The following is an 18,322-nucleotide window of genomic DNA, read 5'->3' as shown; positions in this document are numbered from 1 at the left end:
GTGCTCTACAGAATGAAGGAGGCATGATGTTGGTCAAGACAGAAAGCCAATGGGTAGGAGTTGATCTTATTACACCTGAAATAATCCTCATTGTGTTGTTGAGTTGAGTGTCCACAAGTTTCACATGGCAGCTGTTGATCCACACAGAAGCACAATATTCTGCCGCAGAGAAAACCAAGCCAAGGGCAGAACATCTCAAGGTAGTTGCAGAAGCACCCCAGGTTGTACCACACAACTTCTGCAGAATGTTGTTACGACTCCTAATCTTTGCTGCTGTATTTACTAGATGTTGCCTGAAGGAGAGCGTCCGATCTAATGTTATACCTAAGTACTTTGGGTAATTATTGTGTCTGAGGACCTTACCGTTCAAAGACACTTGGAGAGTAAAGTTTGCCATTTTGTTATTTAGATGAAAGCAGGACACCTCAGTTTTGCTGGTGTTTGGTTGGAGTCTCCATTTCCGAAAATAGTCACTAAGAATGGAAAGGTCATCAGTTAAAATGTTCTCTGTTTCTTTCAGATTACTATGACTTGTAGCTAAAGCTATATCATCAGCATAGCAAAATTTTCTAGATTTCGTTGGTGGCAAATCTGATATATACAGATTGAACAGGAGAGGAGCCAAGACTGATCCTTGAGGGAGACCATTGTTCAATCTTCTCAGCTTGCTAGACCTAATCCTTAGGACAACCTGAAAGAGTCTATTATTCAGCATGTTTCCAATTAATTGTACCATGGTTTTGCATGGTAATACCTGAAGTTTATACAGCAGCCCTTCTCTCCAAACCGTGTCATAAGCAGCAGAAAGATCCAGAAAAACAGCAGAGGTTTCCAACTGTTGCTGAAATCCTGCTTCAATGCATGTGGTGAGTGCAAGGACTTGGTCACAACAGCTACGATTCTGCCTAAAACCAGCTTGGTCAATAGGAATATGTTGATTAATTACAATGCTAATTCTGTTGTAAAGTAGTCTCTCAAGCAGTTTATAGCAACAACTGAGGAGAGCGATTGGGCTGTAGCTTTGTGGTATATCTTTTGGTTTGCCATGTTTCAATATGGCAAGGATTTTAGTCTTCTTAAACTCCTTAGGAAGAACACCTGTCTGAAGTATGTGGGTAAAGAAGCACGTCAACCACCTTCTCGCATTCTGTCCCCTATTTACGATAAATTCAGGATGTATTCCATCAAAACCTGGTGCCTTACCAACTTTCATGTCCTTTAATGCTGTATCAACCTCATGAATCGTGAAGGCTTCAGAGTACTCAGAAGAGGTTGGAGAGGTACATTTAAGTATCCTTAGGTTCTTTTTCACTGTTTTTGTATGTTTTTTAATCTTTAGTAACCCTTGAAGTTAAAACAATATGGGAGGCTAATTTTGTTTGGTGAGATAGTTGACTTCTCTCTACCTCCTGTTGAGCTTCCTCCAAGTTTTCTCAGTGGGCTCCAGACTTCTCTACTGGAATGAGAGAAATCCAAGTTACTAACTGTTTCTGTCCATTTCTGTCTACAATTTTCATCCAGATTCCGTAATAGCTCCTCACCAGTCGTATGGGCACCTGTTTCAAGAAAATCTTTGTATAGGGCATCACTCTGTTCACTCCATCCAGGAATGTATTCTTTCCTGTAGCCTCTTGGGATGTGCTTTTTGGCTACAGATTTCACAAGCCCTACAAATCTCTGATAATTATCGCTGGTTGCTGGAATCCATCTGATGCATTTGTCTAGCTCTTCAGAGAATTTCGTCCAGTTTGCCTTTTTAAAGTTCCAGCGTGGGCGTGGGAAAGATCTAATTAAGGGAACAGAGATGCCCATCTCGAGGAAGATTGGTCTGTGTTGACTATTTGGGAAGTCCCCCAAAACTTCTCTCATCATAGGTAGAGGGTTACCAACAGAGTCACATGTGACGAAACAGAGGTCTGGGTTGGACTCTTGCTTCCAAGCAGCAGATCTAAACGTGCCTTTGTCTTTTGCATCAAATATAAGATGTACATTTTGGTCTTCTGACCATTCTACTAAAGCTATGCCGCAATCGTTTCTTGCATATTTCCAAGTTTCATGATGGCTGTTGAAGTCGCCAGCATAGATGGTTGGATGACTTGCATCTGGAAGAGCTGGGGTTGGCCAGCAGATGGCTGGAGGTTTGTAGATATTTACGATGGTTACATCTTGCAGTTTTATTGTTACAGTATGAATACTATTAATTGTACTAGATGATATGAATTCAACCTGCTCCAAGTTGTTACAGGCATATGCAGCAATACCATATACATTGTCAAAGGTAGCACCAATAATACTATAACCATAAATCTTCCCTCTCTTGCTTAGCTCATCTTCTGTAGCAGCATGTGTTTCTTGAATGAGTACCAGATCAATGTCATTATTACGTAGCAATTTTGACAAAACGTCACACTTCTACTGATACCTTCAATATTCAGTTGGCAAATTTTAATACCATGTCCAAGCTTTCGAGTCAATTGGCTCTTAAAAGAGCCGTTGAGTGGATTACTTTGTACAGTTTGCATATTTGCTGGGAGATCTTTAGAAGATAGGTCCAGCAGCCAATGTTGTTGCTTCCTTAGCACCACCCAGGGGTCACGTGTAGGGCTTTTTAAGGTTTAACCTACGGACGTGAAGCAACAGTATACCCCCGGTGGTGGTGGTGATTATTGTTTTAAGAGGAAGTACAACTAGGCAACCATCCTCATTCAGCCAGCATCATACTGAAATTTTTTTCTGCACGGTGAGGAGTTGGCTTGGTTACAAGAACCCTTCTGCTCAGCATATCCTGGAAATAATAAAAAAGAAAAATTTCATTCAGATGGGAATTAGTAAAGTAAGTAAAGTTACTTGGGGTGAACACTGGGCAGAGTTTTTTTAATTATTATTTTTCTTTTTTTACATTTTTCTGCAGTCATGTACCTTTTCAACGGTCTGTTCATAGTAGTAAATAATACCTGCTGTGATTACTCATCAGAAAGAAAAGATCTGCTATGTAACTTTCATAGAAAACATTCTATTTCACAGGGTTTTTTTTCAATATTACAGATTCTTGTTTTTGATACAACTGTTTATAAATACTGTAAATATTGAAAGAATTGATGGATTATTGATGTTCTCCAGTCTGCTAAGTCACAGGTAATTTTTTTTCTTCTCATAATCTGTAAATCATCTTGCTAGTGGTTTTACATCACACCGGCAGAGATAGGTCTTACAGTGACGATGGGATAGGAAAGGTCTAGGAGTGCGATGGAAGCAGCCGTGGCCCTAATTAAGGTACAGCCCCAGCATTTGCCTGGTGTGAAAATGGGAAACCACAGAAAACCATCTTCAGGGCTGCCGACATTGGGATTCGAACCCACTATCTCCCAGATGCAAGCTCACAGCCACGTGCCCCCAACCGCAAGGCCAACTCGTCCAGTCAATCTGCAAATCATACTGAAGTTGTAAACTGCTGTGATTTGAAAATGTCTTGGTATTTTCATGAAAGCTTAAGTGCAGAGTCTAGGATTTAATTACATAATCTTGGGAAACGTGCCTGGAAAGAGGGAGCATGGGCGAGCACCTATACGCTGGACAGATGGCATAAAACATGCAACAAAGAGATCGTTCATACAATCTACCCGTATAGCAGAAGACCGTGGAGGATGGAAACTGGTACAAAGGAGTATCTTCAGAGATCATGATCCTCAGGACTGAGGGACCGATATAGACACAGACTCTGAATATGCAAACAAACCGGTTACAAACAGGATCATTATAGTAGGCCTAATATCAGCTACCGTACAGATTCTTTTTTGAATATCATTAATTTAAATGTACTGGTATATAATGTTTTTCTGTTTTTGGAGTGTGTTCTCTAAATTTAGGACATGTGTTTATCTACCTAGGTATATATTTACTATCATTAGTAGCGTCTTCTTATCCAGTTTTCTAAATGTTGTTTTATTATGTCTGTTACTTATAGATCAGCTATCCAAAGGATTTGTGGAGTTTTGTTCAATAACAATGCAAATGTGTTCAGTTTGTATACATAAGTATCATTTGCGTGTTATTACCGTATTGATTCTTGTATATTTATTGTGTGCATTCACGTTATTCGGCGTAGGCTGTGCCATTTGGACCTGGGAATGGCTAAGTTTCCCTGATACTTGGAATACAACAGTATTAAATGTTTACAGGAAATTAATGTGAAAGAACACACAGACTCACACTTCACGGTCCACTTGTAGGCTACTCTTCAGACCTCAGGATTATTGCTCTGTATAACTTCTGCGAGTAGGTTGTGATAGTTCACAGGCTGAGCTGAGTGGCTCAGATGGTTAAGGCGCTGGCCTTCTGACCCCAACTTGGCAGGTTCGATCCTGGCTCAGTCCGGTGGTATTTGAAGATGCTCAAATACGTCAGCCTCGTGTCGGTAGATTTACTGGCACGCAAAAGAACTCCTGCAGGACTAAATTCTGGCACCTCAGAGTCTCCAAAAACCGTAAGGTGGTGGTGATTATTGTTTTAAGAGGAAGTACAACTAGGCAAAAAGAACTCCTGCAGGACTAAATTCTGGCACCTCAGAGTCTCCAAAAACCGTAAGGTGGTGGTGATTATTGTTTTAAGAGGAAGTACAACTAGGCAACCATCCTCTATATAACACTAATCAGAGGGAAAAATGGAAGGGATCTGACACTTCGAAAAATGAAGATATTGGCCAAAGGAAGACAAGGGCCACGAAGGGCGTGAAAATGAAAGACTCCCTAGGCCTCCATACGTAATACCGTCGGGGTCTGAAAAGAACAAGAGTTGACCAAGGGAGGTCGGATAGGATAGATGAAAGTGAGGAGCTTGGCACAACTAAGTGGAAGCAATGCCAGGACTCAGCTAAGGGTCCCATGGTTGCCATCCCATGCTCCAAAGTTCAGAGCCCCCGGGGATCCGAAAACCGTAAAAGTAGTTAGTGGGACGTAAAGCCAATAACATTATTTATACTTCAGAGAAAGACCTATTTAAAGAATCCTTGGAGCAAGTCAGAGTTGAAGGAACCATTGTTATTGGTGACATGAATGCCCAAGTAGGGTCTGATGGACAAGGTTATGAGAGCATCATGGGCACACATGGATGGGGACCAAGGAACCCTGAAGGAAGCAGACTCCTAGATTTCCGTCTGAGAAATAATATAGTTATTGGTAATACCTGGTCAAACAGAAAAGTCACCAAATCACCAGATACGGATGGAATGGGCAACAGGAGTCTATCATTGATTATATTGTGATAGATAGCTAGTTGCTTTACGTCGCACCGACACAGATAGGTCTTATGGCGACGATGGGACAGGAAAGGCCTAGGAGTGGGAAGGAAGCAGCCGTGGCCTTAATTAAGGTACAGCCCCAGCATTTGCCTGGTGTGAAAATGGGAAACCACGGAAAACCATTTTCAGGGCTGCCGACAGTGGGGTTCGAACCTACTATCTCCCGGATACTGGATACTGGCCGCACTTAAGCAACTGCAGCTATCGAGCTCGGTTTGTGGTAGATAAACATATACAAGAAATGTTGCTGGATGTGAAAGTGATCCCTTGTTAGTTGTTTCAGGTTTAAAAAGTTGAAGGAAATAAGAACCATCCAGGACAAGAAATTAAAGGTATGGAAATTGAAGAATAAAGAGAAGGCCACAGAATATCAAGAAAAAATCTGAAAACAGACACTGGAACAGTTGAAGAATGGAAAAATTTCAAGGAATGCTTGGTCAAGACAACAGAGGAGACGTGTAGAAAAACAAATGGCAAAAGGAAATGGAAAGAGACACCATGGTGGAATGATAAAACAAGAGACACAGTCCTTAAAAAGAATAATGCCTACAGAAAATATTTCAGAAGTCAAACAGATAAGGACAAAGAACTCTATAAGTTGGCAAAACAAGAATCCTAAGCAGGCTGTCAAAACAGAAAAAGAAAAATGGTTGAATGAATGGAGTGATAAACTAAATGAAGATGTAGATGACAACAGAAAAATGTTGCATGGAATGATGAGTAATAGGAGAAAGCACAAAGAACAGGCTAATTATCTGACTAGTGATAGTGGGTATCTCATTACAGATGACAGAGAGATCAAAGAAGAATGGAAGAATTATTTTGATAAGCTGTTAAATGTGAATGATATCACAAACATTACATTGGATAGATTAGTTAACGATGAAAGGATGGAAGACACTAAAACAGATCTGACATGGAATGATACAGAATACGCATGGAAATACTTCAAAACAGCAAAATCTCCAGGCATTGATGAAGTGTGTGGTGAAATGATCAGGTCTATGGGTGATGCAGGAAAGCAGTGGATGTATAGACTTTTTCACAAGATATGGAAGGATGGGCAGATTGGAAAAAAGGTATCATCATTCCACTCTTAAAGAAAAGTGCCTGGAAGAAATGTTCCAATTACAGAGGAATTACATTAAGTTCCCAAGTGGGAAAGCTGTATGAAAGGATTTTAGAAAGGAAAATAAGACCATTGATAGAATTAAAGTTATCAGAGGAACAATACAGATTCCGGAAAGGCAGATCAACAGTTGATCTAATATTTGGACTGCGTCAGCTAATGGAGAAGCATTATGAACATAATAAGGTACTTTGGCTGGCCTTCCTGGATATCAAATAGGCCTAAGCAGGGACAAAGTCTGGGAAGTGCTGAGAAACAGTGGAATCAATAATGACATTTGAGAATTTATATGAAGACATCGGGAGTCGCATCAAAACACCATCAGGAATGACAGTATCCTTTAGAATAACAATGGGCCTAAGACAAGATTGAGTTTTGTCACCTCTTCTCTTCATTACTGTGATGAATGAGATTCAACAACAAGTATGCCAAAACGTTGGTGACAACAAAATGAAAGTCATGCTATTTGCTGATGACAGCTGTATATGGGGAGATTCCAAGGAGGAACTTCAGGATCAGATCAATGCATGGACAGTAACAGCTAAAGGCTACGGCCTAAGATTCAGTCAGGAAAAAAGTGTGAAGTGTTGGTTATGCAGAGAAATGGTCAACCTGAAGCTTACCTTGAAACAGAGGGTAAAGAACTCAAGATGTCCAACAAAGGAAGCATGACATCAGCAACAGGCTCCAACATTCTATAGAATGGTCCGAGACCTAATATGGAACCCAAAAGTACCGTTGAAATGCAAGCGAGCAATTTATCAGACTTATTACATGCCAATTTTGACATATGGGAGTGAGACCTGGACATGAGGAAAAAAGATGAAGCAAGGATTCAGGCAGCTGAAATTAAATGGTTGGCAAAACAAGACGAGATAAAATTCGTAATGAGAACATCAGGAACATGGCTCAGGTTGGCAGAATGCAGGATAACATAACTGCGTAGACTCAAATGGTATGGACACATGTGAAGGATCCCAGAAAAATGTGTGATCTGGAGTTAAAATAGTCAAGACCAAGAGGACGGCCAAGAATGTGATATACAGACATGGTGAAAAACGACATTCGGCAACAAGGAGGGGACTCGGACAACATTGAAGGAGAAAAGTACAAAGACAGAAGTTGGTGGAGGGGCTTCATTCACCGACCCATTGTATAAATGGAACAACGTGGGACATGTATGTGTATACAGTAGTTTTGGTTTGCGAACTGATGGGAATTTCGGTAACGATCTTCTGCTTTCTAATGCGGCACCTTTCTAACATTTTATTTTGGATGTAGCTAATGGACATCTCTTCTTACTGTATTATCCTGTATCGCAGGAATTAAAATAACCTGTCAACAGGTGTTTTCATTGATGCGTAATAGAAGTTAATGTATGAATTCCATAGTACGGTCTGCTCGGTAAGCTGTGCAGTGCCCACAACATGGCGATACGCGCATGGACACCTCTTCCCCAGTCACACACTAGTTCACAGCCAGCGGTGTAGAGCCTTGCACTGGAGCGTGACGTAATGGAAAGTTACCGGTAAACAAGCCAGTGACACTGCGTTACTTTCCTAGGAGAACCAGTGAGGAGAGAAGAACCACATGAGGAGTACAAGGACACAGGTTTTAACATAAATGCTCCTACACTTCTTAATAATATTAATCAATTCTTAAAATTAAAAAAGGAAATTAACAAATGCAATTTGATAGAATTGTATGAATTCTTTCAAAAATGAAACATGCTGGTCTGTTTTAATCAAACTGTTTTTTCAGTTATTTTCTACATTTTATTTAATTGACAGATTGAAGAACTAAGTCGAAATGGAAAAGAAATGGCTTCTGCTATAAAAAACTACTGGGTTCCTACCATCTGTATTCATCTTCATCTTTTTGTCCTCTGTCCTTCACCTTCCTGCATCAAGACTGAAAACCTCCCTCAATGAGTGATAGAGATGGACGTAGAAGAACTGGGATTGATGAACATGGCAGCGAATGAAGATGTGGAGACTGCCTTTTATGTTTTCTTTCTACACAGTACTGCTGTAAGTTCTGTAGTATGGTAATTGTGAATGAAGAAGCGTGGCAACGCTGTATGTCGTCGTCCACAAGGTCACCTTCAAGACTCCACCAGTAACCAGCTTGCAGTGTGCCAGCAGCAGACAGCAGTGACAGATGGAGTGGCGAGGGTATGAGAATTGTATCGCTGTATTGGCGTTATTTCACTGCGGAAAGCGTTCTATGCTGAAACCTCCCAGGATCAATGAACGATTTGTGTTTCAAACAATAGCACGGTTTAAACAAATCGGTGCAACTGTTAATCGCGTCAGATTAGTCTGTCCCAGGTGTGTACGCAAAAAAAGAAAATTCTGGTCATGGAGGATTCAACACAATCCTTTCTGTAAACAAACAATTTTGTCACGTGAAATTAATATATCTCCATGAACTATGTCACGTATTTTGAAAGATAATTTACGTGCTGGTGCATATAAAGATACACACGGCATTTACTAACTGAAAAATTAAAGGATACGCCAGATTCGATCCCAGGCTTTGTTAATGACATACGGGGAGAGCCAGTATCACGACATCCTATTTACAGATGAAAAAAAATATTCACTGTGGAAAAGTCATTTAACAAGCAAAATGATCGTGTGTATGCATGGTCCTCCAAGGAAGCAAGAGAGAAAGTTCCATGCGTGCAGCGCGGACATCACCCTGCTTCCGTCATCGTACGGTGGGCGGTTTCCTGACAGGGAGCATTGGAGGTGCATTTTTGTGAAGGTCGAGTGAAGACTTCTGCAGCTGTCTACAAGACAATGTTGGAAAAGGTGAAAGCATGTATCAATTTGAAACTGTCGAAGGGAAATCGTTGATTTTTCAGTAGGCCTGGGAGGCTTATGACCCCACACCCCCTTTGCTTGTCCCCAAATCACTGGTCTTGTCCAAAGCAAAAAGATGCAGCAGTGGCTGGCAACTAATTACCATGGTTCATCGCTGCTGCTGACCTAGTGGAAGTTCGGACCTCAATCCATTGGATTATTCTCTGTGGCAGAAGCTAGAGGCGATAGCATGTCAAAAATGACACCACAATATTGAGATTAAAAAAAAAAAAAAAAAAAAAAAATCAATCACATCAGCTGTAAAAAAAGTCAATGGACACAATTCGTGCAGCTATTGATGAGCGGCCTCAACGTCTTCACCGCTATGTTGCCTCACATGGTGATTATTTTGAATAAGAGTATGTTCATTCGGTAGAATTTTTTGTTTTTAAAATTTTTTTGTATATTAATGGGTTTGTGTACTTTTCTTTAGTAATGATATGCTTTGGATGATGATGATGATGCTTGGAGTTTAAAGGGGCCTACCATCGAGGTCATCGGCCCCTAATGGCACGAAATGAAATGGCAACAAAAAAAAAATCAAAATCATCCACTGACCAAAATAAGAAAAAGGCATGAAGAATGAATGGATGGACATGAAACCAAAAAACAATAAATACACAAACAAAAAAAAAACAGTGGATCCAATGCAAAAAGGATCAGAAAAAATAGTATTACTGACCAAGGGACCACATATAAAGCATAATCCTGAATCGGGGATGCTTGATGTCTAAAGGGGTCCAAAATCCATGGCTAATGCCCCACAGAATGGTACATGTCACGAGTAAAGTAGAACCATGGTATTTGTCATTTTGGGGTACTAATCAAAAGTAGCGATCACGAGTAAAGTAGAACCATGGTATTTGTCATTTTGGGGTACTAATCAAAAGTAGCGAAGACTCACGGTGTTCCACACAAGATGGTACTACTCACAAGTATTGTACTTCGTACAGGTAACTCAGACCTATGTTGTTCCTAACACAATGGCGCCACTCATAGCCAACGCAAACTGATAAGGTTCCTCACCGAGTGTACTAACCACAGGGACTTGCACTATCCCGTAGTGTTCCTCAACATAGTGGGGATCAATCACAGGCAACGCTAACCCACGGCGCCGCTCAGAGCCAACACAAACCGAGAAGGCTCCCCACCGAGTACTAACCACAGGGACGCGCCATATCCCGTGGTGTTCCTCAACATAGTGGGGATCAATCACAGGCAACGCTGACCCAAGGCGTCGCTCATACAGTGGTACAATGCACAGGCAATGCCCAGATCCGCGGTGTTGCTCACATGGGTACGACGCACGGGTACTGGAAAACCCCCGACCAGGCCATTGATGCTACTAATCACAAACCTATTTCGTACTAACATAGTGGTACTACTCGCAAGTATAGGCAACCCATGGTGTTCCCCACGTGATGGTACGAATCAAAAGTAGTTACATGGTTCTAATTCAACCATCCCTTGGTCACCCCTTTTAGTCGCCTCTCACGACAGGCAGGAGATACTGTGGGTGTATTATTCGTCTGGGTCCCCCACCCACAGGGGGTAGAGAGAAAAAAGGAGAAAAAAGAAGGGATCCATCACATCGAAAAATGAAGTAACGGACGAAGAAAGGCAAGGGCCATGAAGGGCGTGAAAATGAAAAACTCCCTAGGCCTCGAATACTCTAATACTGTCGGGGTCGGAAAAGAACAAGAGTTGACCAAGGGAGGTCGGACAGGATAGACGAAAGTGAGGAGCCCGGCACAAGTAAGTGGAAGCAATGCCAGGACTCAGCTAAGGGCCCCGTGGTCGCCAATCCACACTCCCAAGTTAAGAGCCCCTTGGGCCCCTGTTAGTCGCCTCTTACGACAGGCAGGGGATACCGCGGGTGTATTCTACATGTGCGTCCCCCACCCGCAGGGGGTAGTGTGTTTGGTCCGCGAGAGGTATTTTATTTCCCTCAAGTCCGCCGGCAAGCCGGTTAGGACCCCCCTATCCGCCACCTGGGACGCGCCACGTGAGAGTATCACCTCTCCCCCGTTACGCCTGCGTAGCAGGTTCGTGGGATATGCTTTGGAAGTACTCACAGAACTTACGGCAGTACTGTGTAGTACACCTGCTTTCATAACCTAATAAAAAGTGGCACTCGCCATTGTCCATTGCTGAGTAGCTACTTACATTCTTCTTGGCCAACATTAAGGTTGGATGTGACATTATACCCATCAATCACAATAATTAGATTGCATTACCAACATAGGCAGAATAAAAGCACAAACAAATAGAACTGATATAGGCGAGGACATGTAGAATTGAATCATACAAAGCTCTCCTGTTGCCTTAGGCCAAACAGAATGCCTGTTATCACTCTGGAACAAGGTGTGTGTTTAAAAAAGTACAGAAAAAGTTCTAATTCTGCTTTCCCCCACTAGACCCTATAGAATGTGCTGTAATCACCCCACTTCAATCTCAATTATAAAGAAAAGTATTACTGTTCTAATTCAACTTTCCATTACTAGCCCGCACAGAATGCATTGCTATCACCCTAAACCTACCCTAACAAGTGCAGACCAATGGTGTTTGCACAGAGAAATCTAGAGGCCTAAGGCCTGGGAGGCTTATGACCCCACACCCCCTTTGCTTGTCCCCAAATCACTGGTCTTGTCCACCCCTATCCTAACCTATCCAGACCAATAGTGCTTACACAGGAAATGATCCTCCTAACGGCTTACGCCTCCTCATCTTAGTTCTTAATTAGAAAGGTTGGCAGCCTTGTTGACCACCCCAAACCACAGGCTGTGAGAAGTAAACCAAAGACAGTCACTCTGTGCGAGCCGAGGCACTAATACTGGTGACCACAGTCAGTAGTAATGTTTACCCCTGAAAACTGGCAGACGGGTGCAATCGTACCTCTTTTCAAGAAGGGGAATACACAGAAATACAGTAACGTAGCATTACACTGTTCTTTCATGGCCTAAAACTTTCTGAAAAAATCCACTGAAGGTAGATTAAGAGAAATTTTACAAATTTATGCACTATATGGTTTTAGGCCCAGAAGAATAACTACAAACTTTATCTCTGCTGTCAGGATGTTAATGAACAAGCACTGGCAAAAAGCAAAACCACTATTTCTACTATTCCTAGACATTAGGCTTACCAATGGAGCACATCTGAGACTGCCTAAAACAACTGAATGATTGTGACAGCAAAAGTGAAGATGCTCTCTGTGGAAAAACCAGAAGTTGTGTGCAAGTGGGTTGCGGGATATTTAAATGGTTGGAAACAAAGAGGGGGATAGTTAATGGTATACAGGAAACTGGAATGAGAGGAATTCTGTTGCTTCTGTAAGCAACGCTCCCAGCTCAATTTTGGACACTGGTCCCACAATATTATTTTATTTTCTTGCCATAGTTTCATTTAAGCCAGGTTTCAGTTCAGCAAAGTTTAGTTAAGCGGGGTTTTACTGTTCATAGAAACACATAAAGGTTCAATAACAGTGCCTTGTGCAAGCCCCTTCGTACTTTACAGGATCAGAAAATGTTCCATCTACTCCAATTCTCTCAGTTCTATTTTCTAAACTGTAGCCACAGACTGAACCACATTTTGTTTTACCCAACAGTCTTCATTTTCAACAGCAGCAGTGTCCTATGACCTACCCTACAGAAAGCCTTGGACAGGTCAACAGCAGCACAGTCCATTTAACCCCCTGAATACAAAATATCTGCTATACCTTGCTGGAATACTATAAGTTGAGCCTCACTGGAATAACCTTTCCTAAACTGCCTTCTATCAAACCAGTTAGTAATTTTGCAAACATATCTAATATAATCAGAAAGAATGCTAAAAAATAAATAAATAATCGTATGGCCTCAGTTACCGTGTGCAGACATTTCAAGTTGACGCCATCTGGCTGTCTGCTTGTCAATTTCGATGTTCCGTTTTACTCTAGGCCCACTAGATGGTAGACCGAGTAAACCGAAACTCTCTTGGGCGTCAATGGCTGAGATTTAATTAATTTTGTCGGGTAAACACCAAATGTCACCAGAGATCTTTTACATGCCGACATCATACGACATGGTGTCGAATGGACTTTTTTCCGCCCTTCAAAAATCCGACTACCTCTGCCGGGTTTGGACCCACTATCTTGGGATCCGGAGGCCAACGCTCTACCACTGATCCCCAGAGGCAGCTGTAGACTGGGGCTACTACAGCATCAATACTTGACGCTGCGCTACCCAATACTCATCCATTCAGCTGCACACGGAATGAGTGTTGTTTATTTCTCACGGTCTTCTCGCCGAGGACGTGCTCGGGTGGTCTAACAATGTTGCCAACCTGTTCATTTGGGAACTAAGATTAGTGACATTGGACTGTGACCAAGCAAAAGAGGACTGGAGGCTTAAGCCCTCAGGTTCTGTAGGGTGATAGCAGCGCATTCTATGTTGGACAGTGTGGAAAAGATTAATTAATTTATATATCGGGTCAGTGAGAAAGCGACTGGTCTATACGGCTAGTGTCAACACCATTGGTTTAGATTTGTTACGTCTGGTTAGTGACAAAACCATTGGACTGTGACCAAGCCAAGGAGGTCTGGAGGCATAGGGTCACAAAGAGGCTTTTACGTCTCTAGCATTTTGTAGGGCGATAAGAGCCTATTCTATTTCGTCTAAGGTGATAGGAGAGCACTCTATGCGAGAGTGCAGTGCATTCGATTTGACAAATCCCCACGAATTTTGCTCCTCCCCCCTAGACGAGAGAGTGCATGAATTCCTCAAGGCTGCTGCAGCCCTGTACCTGCCACTGCATTAACGTCATCTGGTAAAGAAAGATATTGAGGAGAGGGGACAAGATTGGGAGAAGATTATAAGAGAACAGTGGTTCATGGACAGACAAAGATGGAGGGGGCTCGTACACCACACCCAGACAACTGGAGATGGTCATCGATGGTGGTGGTGATGATGATGATGATTACATTAAATTATTGCTGTTGTGTATTTCACATTGTTTCCTTTAAATGCTGTTTTTTGTCTGTGCTTTTATTCAGCCGGGGTCGGTAACGCTATCTAATTATCAGCAATGATGGCAATGACGTCACATTCTGTTCACATTGACCAATAGGAATGCAAGTAGCTACTTTAGCCATGGACAATGGCGGGTGCTGCTCTTTATTAGGTTATAAAAGTAAATGTACTTCTGGGGCCGGGACAGTGGGTTCCTAGACATCGCAATGAACACATCTCTCCCCTAAAAGGAATTCCAAGTAAGATTTGCATTATTATCACTTCCTTATAATGTGGTGCGGTGTCAACTTTTATTACTATAGCAACTTCCCATTCATTTGCTATAGCTCCTTCATGCAAACAGTAATCAAATATTTCACTTGTGGCACTATATCCCAAGATATCACCTTAACCTACTTTACTAGCTTTCAACTTCTGTAATTATTGTAACTGCATTTATCATGGGTAAATTTCACTACTTTGCCAGTATGAAATCACCTCTTCTACCTACAACTGCTAACTGAATACTTTTTGACTTCTGTAAATTCCTTAAACACCCTTGTTAACTAACAATCCCTGGAATGTCCTTCCTGGAACATATTTATGCCTTAAAGTATGGTGCCTACACATACCCTTCCATTTGACATCATTTTATCCTTAGCTGACTTTTTTGCTAAATTCAATATCCTAGTAATTTCCTTCAATTTCAACTTAATTCCATATCCATCTGTAACTCTATTTCCTTGTAACCTCCATCTCCTTCTAAATCTCGTCAATTGTGTTATAATATAGTGGGTCATCACCTGTCACCAGCCAGACCTAACCAATCCAGGTAAAAACATCCGTACCCGGCAGGCGAAAGTTAGGTTAGAGATCCAACGTGGTGCGGCCTGGACATTGCCACATAACACTCAGCAGGCTTGCCAACACCTGCATTGTTAGTGACAAGACCATTGGGCTGGATTGGTTAGGACTGAGGAGCGACAAAACCACTAGTCTGAATTTGTTAGGTGCGGCTAGTGGCAAAACTACTGGACCGGAGGTATAAGCCTGCAGGTTAGAGCAGCAAAGTGACCCGCAAGACTCTACTATCCCGCGTGACACCACCATTAGTATGGATTGGTTAAGTCCAGCTTGGTCTGGCTAGTGACAAATCCATTGGGAAACTTTCAAATTGGCGGTTCTCTTGGTTCTACCGAACATGGCAGCCCTGTACTAGCTCACGATGCAAACTCTATCGGAACTTGGCCGGCAAATAGGAACACAGTAAAATAAATGGTTGCATTCAGCTGATTTACCCAGTCTCAGTTTTAATTCTTCTACAACTATAAAAACACTTCTAGAGGCAGGTTGGTGGGTCCCTGGCAAGCATAAAGGAAGGATCTCTGCTTTCTCCTAAGTTACTTAAGGTATCTTTGTACAACACTTTGATATGATTTTTTTCCTCCCTACATCTGCCCGCCGGGTACGGAAGCGCAACCGGTGGTTTACATTTTTTCTCAACATTTTCCACTGGTCATAATTACTGTCTCAAAACTCCCCAATGCCTTACTTATCACCCATATGGTATTGTCTAATAGCCCCACTTTTACAACCTACCCCTCTGGCGACCACGGGGCCCCTAGTTGAGTCTTGGCATTGCTTCCACTTGTGCCAGGCTCCTCACTTTCATCTATCCTATCCGACCTCTCTTGGTCAACTTGTTCTTTTCCGACCCCGACGCTATTAAGTTTACGAGGGGTAGGGAGTCTTTCATTTTCACGCCCTTCGTGGCCCTTGTCTTCCTTTGGCCGATATCTTCATTTTTCGAAGTGTCGGGTCCCTTCCATATTTTCCCTCTGATTAGTGTTATATAGAGGATGGTTGCCTAGTTGTACTTCCTCTTAAAACAATAATCACCACCACCTGCATTCATTTTTTTTCAACTACGACACAAAAGCTTCGTGATCACTTATACCATCTGTCATTATGGAGCTCATTTGGTACCGACTTTGTCAACATTACTTTACTTCCATCTCCCTATACTCTCATCGCCACTCCCTAGTCCATCCAGTTTTCCTAAACGTACCTCTGTACAATTCTTCCAAACAAATCCTCCAACTTATACTTACCATTGTGGTTCAAATGAATGATCAATAAATATCCTAACCTCAAACGAAGCGGTGCATCATGAAAAACTGAGTCTTAATATTACGGTTTTAATTACATAAACACATGGTATGAATTACGACTTACAGCCATTTCGGTAACATCTCCTGGGTGACTATATGTAGCTACTTGATAGGGGTAGAGATCAGGATCCTCCTCGTAAGGAGGGTACAACCATAGTGTCACCTGATTTGTCTGCAAACAACCAAACAAAAATATCAAAACGCATAATATTCACATACTTCAGCTGGTAGAAGTAGACAAAAATAAGTACTGCTCTTACTTCATTATCCCAGCTACCAGTCACGAAATAACCCGCATCGCACAGACTTTCGGGTTTCCATTTAACTTTGTTTATTTTCTCAGAGACGAAAGTTCCATGTACTTTATCCATGGTCATTCGATTATTTGCTTACGCAAGATTTCAAAACTTCGGTGTACCAATTCTGAAATGTCTCCTTATAAAGCTTAACTTCTCACACAACACGCAAAAACCGAGATATCATACGGGGTCTGCTATTCGAAATTCGAATTGACAAGTGAAGTAAACTAAAGAATATTATATGTGAGGTAGACAGAACCACTATTCTTCTTCTTCTTCTACTTCTTGAAAATTTGATGTATTCTCTTTGGGTTAATGGGCTTATATTGTACTTATCACCCAGTCACAAATCAAAATAATTAGGGGGTCATTTACACATCCGCGAGAAATCACAAATTACACATGAAACGTCAGATCACCAATATCATTCGTGTCTGATAACTTTCTTGTTGAGATACACGCAATATTGTTGTTTTTGTTGTTATTGTTGTTGATGTTGATGGTGGGGGGGGTTCTCTTAATGTAACCCAGTCACAAAATCAGGAGCAAAACCTTACTGTTTGTTACAGAAATAATCCATATTAAACACACACGATAATAACGAAGCACTTAGTCACAAAAAACTATGTCATACACACGTTATAGACCGAATGCTATGCACCAAACTGAACAGAATGCTGTGCTCATATGACAGTTGATCGTAGGGGTGCGAAAACTTTTTGAAACAAAAGCAGATCATTTGTTTACAAAATTAAGTTACAGTCATCAAGAAACCGGTTTATAAGTTTAAGGATGTTGGAAGAGGGTTCGAATAATAAACAAGAAACACTAGTTGGTAAAGGGATGTGTAACTGGACCAGTTGCTTTAAGAATGTATGTCACGAGGAAGAATACACAGGACATTAGAAAAGCAGATGATTACCATGGCATTCCGGATTACCACATATGCAGTGGGATCTCCCACGAGACTCACCCCTCCGCGATCTCCTCCCAGCGCAGTTGATTTAACCTTGTGTCGTACTTACATGGCCCCCATGATTACTTGGAATACTTTATCAGACATTCATTCTAGCGACCACTACCCTATTATCATTACATACGGTATTGGTAGACCACGTACTTCAATGCAATTGGCAGCGAAAGAAAGTAATATATGGTCTTTCAGAACCTTTGATAACGATATTTATGTTGCATACCTAAAGAGTAATTTCAAAAGTCTTCACAGAAGTACTATAACATATTCGATAGTTCTTACAATCCTTAATAATTATATTAATACTTTCCATCCATATAAACCAATAATACTGTCTTCCCCCCGGTCCTTTCAAGTTATACATTGGTGGGACGAAGAATGTCATGATCTGATTAGACAGCGTAAAATTTTATTTAAAACTGATCGTCAATCATTAACGCAAGTGAATTATTTGAATATAAAGCGTCATATCGCTCGTATTTTCTTGGGAGAATGGGAGAAAATGTTGTGGGTTTTGCTGAGGATAATATACAGGAAGTGCTACTTTACATTTCGCTTCGTCAAAAGAAATATATTCAGTACTCATTACTTTTTCACTTTTA

General features: G+C 41.5%; 1 protein-coding gene across 1 annotated transcript in view; it reads right to left on the bottom strand.

The window, feature by feature from the left end:
- Nup43 (Nucleoporin 43kD) overlaps positions 1-16,980 on the bottom strand; it is a 115,059-nt gene extending 98,079 nt beyond the window's left edge. Inside the window, exons 1-2 of the mRNA XM_067156285.2 lie at positions 16,709-16,980; positions 16,513-16,620 (exon numbers count right to left, since the gene is read on the bottom strand). Coding sequence (XP_067012386.1) covers positions 16,513-16,620; positions 16,709-16,825 — 225 coding nt within the window. The 5' untranslated portion in view covers positions 16,826-16,980. The remainder of the gene's footprint in view (positions 1-16,512; positions 16,621-16,708) is intronic.
- Positions 16,981-18,322: the final 1,342 nt, after the last annotated feature.

This window comes from Anabrus simplex, chromosome 12, assembly GCF_040414725.1.
Source record: "Anabrus simplex isolate iqAnaSimp1 chromosome 12, ASM4041472v1, whole genome shotgun sequence".
Lineage (NCBI taxonomy): Eukaryota > Metazoa > Arthropoda > Insecta > Orthoptera > Tettigoniidae > Anabrus > Anabrus simplex.
This window is presented reverse-complemented; position numbering and strand designations above follow the sequence as displayed.